The sequence below is a fragment of the Sinocyclocheilus grahami genome, unplaced genomic scaffold (genome assembly GCF_001515645.1).
Source record: "Sinocyclocheilus grahami isolate Dianchi unplaced genomic scaffold, SAMN03320097.WGS_v1.1 scaffold2295.1, whole genome shotgun sequence".
Lineage (NCBI taxonomy): Eukaryota > Metazoa > Chordata > Actinopteri > Cypriniformes > Cyprinidae > Sinocyclocheilus > Sinocyclocheilus grahami.
Genome location: NW_015507474.1, coordinates 11087 through 17572, shown reverse-complemented (window position 1 = coordinate 17572; position 6486 = coordinate 11087). Strand labels below are relative to the sequence as shown.

General features: G+C 45.7%; 1 protein-coding gene and 1 long non-coding RNA gene across 8 annotated transcripts in view; one reads left to right on the top strand and one right to left on the bottom strand.

Moving 5' to 3' along the window:
• Positions 1 to 6486, bottom strand: part of srebf2 (sterol regulatory element binding transcription factor 2) — a 17403-nt gene that overhangs the window by 4885 nt on the left and 6032 nt on the right. For 2 of the 6 annotated variants that reach the window (XM_016261077.1, XM_016261076.1), the window contains exons 3-11: positions 5106 to 5256; positions 4867 to 5027; positions 4629 to 4781; positions 3597 to 3872; positions 3406 to 3520; positions 2528 to 2679; positions 2256 to 2448; positions 1994 to 2169; positions 1147 to 1396 (exon numbers count right to left, since the gene is read on the bottom strand). In XM_016261077.1, the coding sequence (XP_016116563.1) occupies positions 1147 to 1396; positions 1994 to 2169; positions 2256 to 2448; positions 2528 to 2679; positions 3406 to 3520; positions 3597 to 3872; positions 4629 to 4781; positions 4867 to 5027; positions 5106 to 5256 (1627 nt within the window). The remainder of the gene's footprint in view (positions 1 to 1146; positions 1397 to 1993; positions 2170 to 2255; positions 2449 to 2527; positions 2680 to 3405; positions 3521 to 3596; positions 3873 to 4628; positions 4782 to 4866; positions 5028 to 5105; positions 5257 to 6486) is intronic. The other 4 variants (XM_016261081.1, XM_016261080.1, XM_016261078.1 and 1 more) reach the window with 3 other exon arrangements.
• The window catches only part of LOC107574641 (uncharacterized), a 3156-nt gene continuing 2616 nt past the window's right edge, over positions 5947 to 6486 (top strand). The window contains exons 1-2 of one of the 2 annotated variants that reach the window (XR_001607703.1): positions 5947 to 6256; positions 6299 to 6444. This is a non-coding gene — a long non-coding RNA (uncharacterized lncRNA). Of the gene's footprint in view, positions 6277 to 6298; positions 6445 to 6486 lie in introns of both variants that reach the window. The other variant, XR_001607702.1, reaches the window with a different exon arrangement.

The following is a 6486-nucleotide window of genomic DNA, read 5'->3' as shown; positions in this document are numbered from 1 at the left end:
CCTCACTCTAGCAAACACACTCACGATAGCACACACACTCACTATAGCACACACTCACTACAGCACACACTCACTATAGCACACACACTCACTATAGCACACACACTCACTATAGCACACTCACTCACTATACACTCACTATAGCACACACACTCACTATAGCACACACACTCACTATAGCAAACACTCACTATAGCAAACACTCACTATAGCACACACACTCACTACAGCACACACACTCACTACAGCACACACTCACTACAGCAAACACTCACTATAGCAAACACTCACTATAGCACACTCACTATAGCACACTCACTCACTATAGCACACTCACTCACTATAGCACACACACTCACTATAGCACCCTCACTCACTATAGCACACTCACTCACTATAGCACACACACTCACTATAGCACCCTCACTCACTATAGCACACTCACTCACTATAGCACACACACTCACTATAGCACCCTCACTCACTATAGCACACTCACTCACTATAGCACACACACTCACTATAGCACCCTCACTCACTATAGCACACTCACTCACTATAGCACACACACTCACTATAGCACCCTCACTCACTATAGCACACTCACTCACTATAGCACACACACTCACTATAGCACCCTCACTCACTATAGCACACTCACTCACTATAGCACACACACTCACTATAGCACCCTCACTCACTATAGCACACTCACTCACTATAGCACACACACTCACTATAGCACCCTCACTCACTATAGCACACTCACTCACTATAGCACACACACTCACTATAGCACCCTCACTCACTATAGCACACTCACTCACTATAGCACACACACTCACTATAGCACCCTCACTCACTATAGCACACTCACTCACTATAGCACACACACTCACTATAGCACCCTCACTCACTATAGCACACTCACTCACTATAGCACACACACTCACTATAGCACCCTCACTCACTATAGCACACTCACTATAGCACACACACTCACTATAGCACACTCACTCACTATAGCACACTCACTCACTATACACTCACTATAGCACACACACTCACTATAGCACACACTCACTATAGCACACAAACGCACGCACACACACTCATACTCGCACGCACGCACGCGCACACACTCACCTGTGAGCTGCAGCTGGCTGAGTTGGTGATACACCAGTGCTGCGTCGCGTGAGCTGGTCTGTGACTCCTCCCCCTCGTGTCTCCCTCCAACCAGACGCACCAACCAGCCCAGGGGGGTGGGTTTCCGCAGGCAGTAGCGAATCAGGTTCCAGGAGAGTGAGCAGACTATGTCGAGGGTGGAGGAGGGCAGCACTCTGGACAAGATGGACAGACAGGTGTGCAGACTGACCGCGGCCTCAGAGTAATCGCCCTGAGACACACACACAACACATGATCACTGAATGTACAATGTGGGGGTGTGTGTTTATATGCGTATATATGTGTGTGTGTGCGTGTGAGTGTGTGATTGTGTGTGTGTTTGAGAGTGTGAGTGAGTGAGTGAGTGAGTGTGTGTGTGTGTGTGTGAGAGTGTGTGAGCGAGTGAGTGAGTGTGTGTGTGATTGTGAGTGTGTGTGTATGTGAGAGTGTGTGAGTGAGTGAGTGAGTGTGTGAGAGAGCGTGTGATTGTGAGTGAGTGTGTGTGTGATTGTGAGTGAGTGTGTGTGTGTGTGTGTGTGTGTGTGTGTGCATGTTTATGTGGTTTATGAGGACACAAATTTGTATAATAACATGGGTATGACATAGGTATTACAACAAGAAGGTGATTTATGAGGACATTTTCAGTGTCCCCGTAATTCAAAAGGCTTATAAATAATTCAGAATGAGTTTTTTTGAAAATCTGAAATAGCAGAAAGTCTCCTGTGAGGGGTAGGTTTAGGGGTAGGGTTGGTGTAGGGCAATAGAATATACGGTCTGTACAGTATAAAAACCATTACGCCTGTGAGTGTGTGTGTGTGTGTGTGTTTACCCGGTACAGCTGCAGGTCAGCCTGTTTGCGGTGTCTCCAGAAGCGCACTGAGGTGGGCGAGTGAAGGGGCGTGACCGGCTCCCACAGGTACAGCACACGGACACACCCCCAGACCACGCCCACCCCACTCAGGACCCACACCAGGAACCACGGCAACACGCACCACAGCCACGCCCCTGACAGATGGACAGACACACACGTGATGTTAGCGTCACAGCAGATTGCGCGATCATGTGATCCGTGAGCGGGTCATGTGACTCACCGAAGCTCTGCGTGGGCAGCGAGAAGAGCGAGCGCGAGGATCCGTGTGCTGCCGTCAGCCCGGCACTCTCCTCTGACTCCAGCAGAGACGGCAGAGGGTTGAGCGACAGACAGAGGAAGGTGAGCGTGCAGAGCAGCAGACGCGAGCGGTCCATCACTCCCACCGACGATGGCGAGTCCGGCTCGCTCTTCACCTGAAACACACACACATCAGACTGACCGCCCTGCTCTGATATGAATATGAAATGAGGGGGCGGGGCCTGTGTCTCTCACCGTCTCGTGCTCCAGCAGCGGGCTGCCAGGCTCCGAGTCGATGCAGAAGGGCGAGAGCTGAGGAGGAGAGCTGGAGCCCGAATCAGACGGAGGAGGAGAAATAAAGGCCACCTCCGGCTTCAGATCCACATCATCAGAGAGACACACCGACTCTACGAGAGACAAACAAACACAGGGCGCAACCGTCAAATCCAGCCATCAAAATCAAGTGTAGTGTACAAAGTGCACATACAAATAATGCACATTTTGGATTCATAAATCAAAAATGTACATTAGTAAGTTAATAAATTATTATTAATAATTTAATTTAACTAACAAAATGTCAAGCAAGTCACTTGCCAAATGTATAAATGAGAACGTAAATGCATTAATTTTATACATTATTTATTAAATATTAATAAATTAATAAAGAAAAAGTAGGGATGCACAATTAATCAAAGTCAAATTGCAATGTGAATATTAGTAAAAATGAATTTTAATAGTGCATATGAATCAATAATTTTGGATATTTTATTTATGGAATATTACAACATTTTTATTCATGTACTAATTTTAATTTAATTAATACACCTCTGTTGACCAGCATTTGATTTGATTACATTTTAAAAGATTAATTAAATTGTTCAGTTTTATGCATTTGATAACCATCATTTTTAATAATAAATTTGTATTAAATCATAGACACACAATCCAGATAATCCTTTTGATTATTAAAATCTAATGAATTTACCTTTAAAATGGAATTGGAAATGAAAAAAAAATAACAATTTCAAAAAAATAAGATTTCGTAGGGCCTAATTATTGTTAAAATGGTAATAAATTACACGATTCTTAAAAATCCTGTTAAACACTGAATTAGAGAATTGTGAGTGACTCACTGTGCTTGTGACTGGCCATCTTGAGCATCAGGTTCTCCTGCCGGAGCTTGTGGTTCACCTGCTGCAGGTATTTGATGTAGTCGATGGCTTTACGCAGAACGCCAGACTTGTGCATCTGTCAATCACAACAAACAGACGTCAGACAGTCACCTGAGCTCCACACATCCCAGCATGCAGTGCGGCGCACACACCTTGGCGTCATTACCCATCACGAGGTCGCGCATCTCCAGGATTTTGTCGTTGATGGAGGATCGGTAGCGTTTCTCGATGATGTTGTGTGTCGTCCGTCTCTCGCCCTCTTTCACGACTCCTCCCGTTCCCGCGGTAACGGCCACGCCCTGCTCCACTGCCAACCTGGCTCCGCCCCCCGTGTGGGCGGTGCCCGAGGAGAGCTGCTTGATTGGCAGCTTGTCTCCGCCTCCCATCACCATGGGAACGGTGGTCAGAATGTTGCTGCTCATCAGCGTCTGTGAAAGGGAGAGACCACATTCAGAACCATAAACAGAACGATATTCTGACAGGAAAGCCAATTAGATATATGTGAACATATCACAGTACAATCGAAACAATCACGACACTTCAAAAAAATTAACTTTTTAAATGAAAATGCAAAAATATTCTCTGCATGAGTATGTCTGATTTTCCATTAAATGCTCATAAAATAAAATAAAAAGATATTGTTTTAAAAATATATTTTAAGCTACTATTTTCTAAATAGTAATTTATAATTATATATAAATATATTTAGATTTATTTTCACTGATTTGTAATATATTAAATAAATATCATTTAAATAAAATTTAAAAATATTAATGAACTATTTAACGCCATATCATCAGCAAAGGCTGTTTTTATGGCAAACTCAGAGTAGATATTAAAATAATCATAATAGCCATAAAACTTTAATAAATAAAGATACTTGCCTGTAATAATTTATCAATACATTGTTATGAATACATAGCAATAACATAAGCTCTTTCAGATTAATATTTAATAGAAAATCGAAACATTTAATCAAATTTAACAGTAAAATATTATATTTAAATAATTTTTTTAACAACATATAAGCTGCAAAGGCTGTTTTGAGTAGACATTAAAATAATCTTCAATGAATAAAACGATGTACCATTATTTGACAATATTTTTGCGTTAATGAATCTTCAGTATGATATTTCTGCCAGTGTATCGTGACTGTAGTGTGTGTGTGTGTGTGAGAGACGTACAGGGACCTGCAGCGAGGTGGTCTGGATGGGTGCCGTGAGCGTGGTGATGCCCGGCGGGTTATGGACGGTCGACAGCACCTGCGTCCCATCCGGTTTGAGCGTGGTCAGAACCAGAGAGTCCGTCTTCAGGATCTGTGGCTGGTGCAGCAGCACCTGTCGGCCAATCAGAGCGCAGCGTCACACATGACATCATACAGCACACTAACGACAGTCTGCAGTGAGCGTGTGTGTGACGTACAGGCACCTGCTGCGATACGGTGTGGACCGGCGCGGTGGACAGCGTCTGGAAGGTCTGACCGGATGGAGTCAGCAGCCGCTGGTGCTGGATGGTCATGGGCTGGACCTGCGGAGACGTCATGATGCTCTGCATCTGCGGCTGGAGGACTGAGAAAGACACAGCTGCGTGAGAGAGAGTGTGTGTGTATAGTGTGAGTGTGTGTAAGAGTGTGTGCGAGTGTGTGCGTGTGTGAGTCTCACCCTGGAAGCCGGCGCCGGGGTTCTGCTGGCAGATCACCTGGTTGTGGATGAATCGGTGTGTCTGCGTGCCGGTCGGTGCGATCATCACTGTCTGTGGCTGCGACGGCGTCTGCACCGCCAGCGTCTGCATGGGGAACGTCTGCGTCTGCATCTGTGGACGGCCAATCAGAGCACTGCGTGAGGAGTGACCGATTCAAATCAAAGTACGGGCTAAATCACAGACATAAAAATAAGCTGTACACGATGCAGCGCTGAGCTCACAAATGCTGCTTTATCAGGCATATAACATGTAAGATGAAATGAGAATGACATTGAACATTTTCTAAAGCTAGACTTCCTTCAGAAAGACAGTGATATGAAAACACCCGCTCCTCGTTTTGATATTTAAACATGCAGTATGTGCTCATGTTTATTCAATGAAGCCTTTTGGAAAATCTGTCAGTTTTGATATTGTGGCGAGCGCCACAAATAAATAAATGTATGGGAAACACATCCCACAGCACAACCACCTGAAACGCAGACCGGAAGTTCGGGCCAGGTGCGTGCGCCCTATGAAACATCTATATAAAGCTTGAAGCATCAGCATCGGTATCGGTCGATCACCATGACAAGAAATCGGTACTCAGTATCAGCTGCAAAAATCCTGATTGGAGCATCCCTAGTAAAGAGGTGTGTAGTCATGTGTAAGGAGGTGTGGTCAGAGAGTGAGGGGTGTGGTCATGTGTAAGGAGGTGTGGTCAGAGAGTGAGAGGTGTGTAGTCATGTGTAAGGTGGTGTGGTCAGAGAGTGAGGGGTGTGCCGTCATGTGTAAGGAGGTGTGGTCAGAAAGTGAGGGGTGTGTCGTCATGTGTAAGGAGGTGTGGTCAGAAAGTGAGGGGTGTGTCGTCATGTGTAAGGAGGTGTGGTCAGAAAGTGAGGGGTGTGTCGTCATGTGTAAGGAGGTGTGGTCAGAAAGTGAGGGGTGTGTCGTCATGTGTAAGGAGGTGTGGTCAGAGAGTGAGAGGTGTGTAGTCATGTGTAAGGTGGTGTGGTCAGAGAGTGAGGGGTGTGCCGTCATGTGTAAGGAGGTGTGGTCAGAAAGTGAGGGGTGTGTCGTCATGTGTAAGGAGGTGTGGTCAGAGAGTGAGAGGTGTGTAGTCATGTGTAAGGAGGTGTGGTCAGAGAGTGAGGAGTGTGTCGTAATCTGTAAGGAGGTGTGGTCAAAGAGTGAGAGGTGTGTAGTCATGTGTAAGGAGGTGTGGTCAGAGAGTGAGGAGTGTGTAGTCATGTGTAAGGGGGTGTGGTCAGAGAGCGAGAGGTGTGTAGTCATGTGTAAGGAGGTGTGGTCAGAGAGTGAGGGGTGTGTAGTGATGGTGAGAGGGGCGTGGTCAAGGGGAGGGGG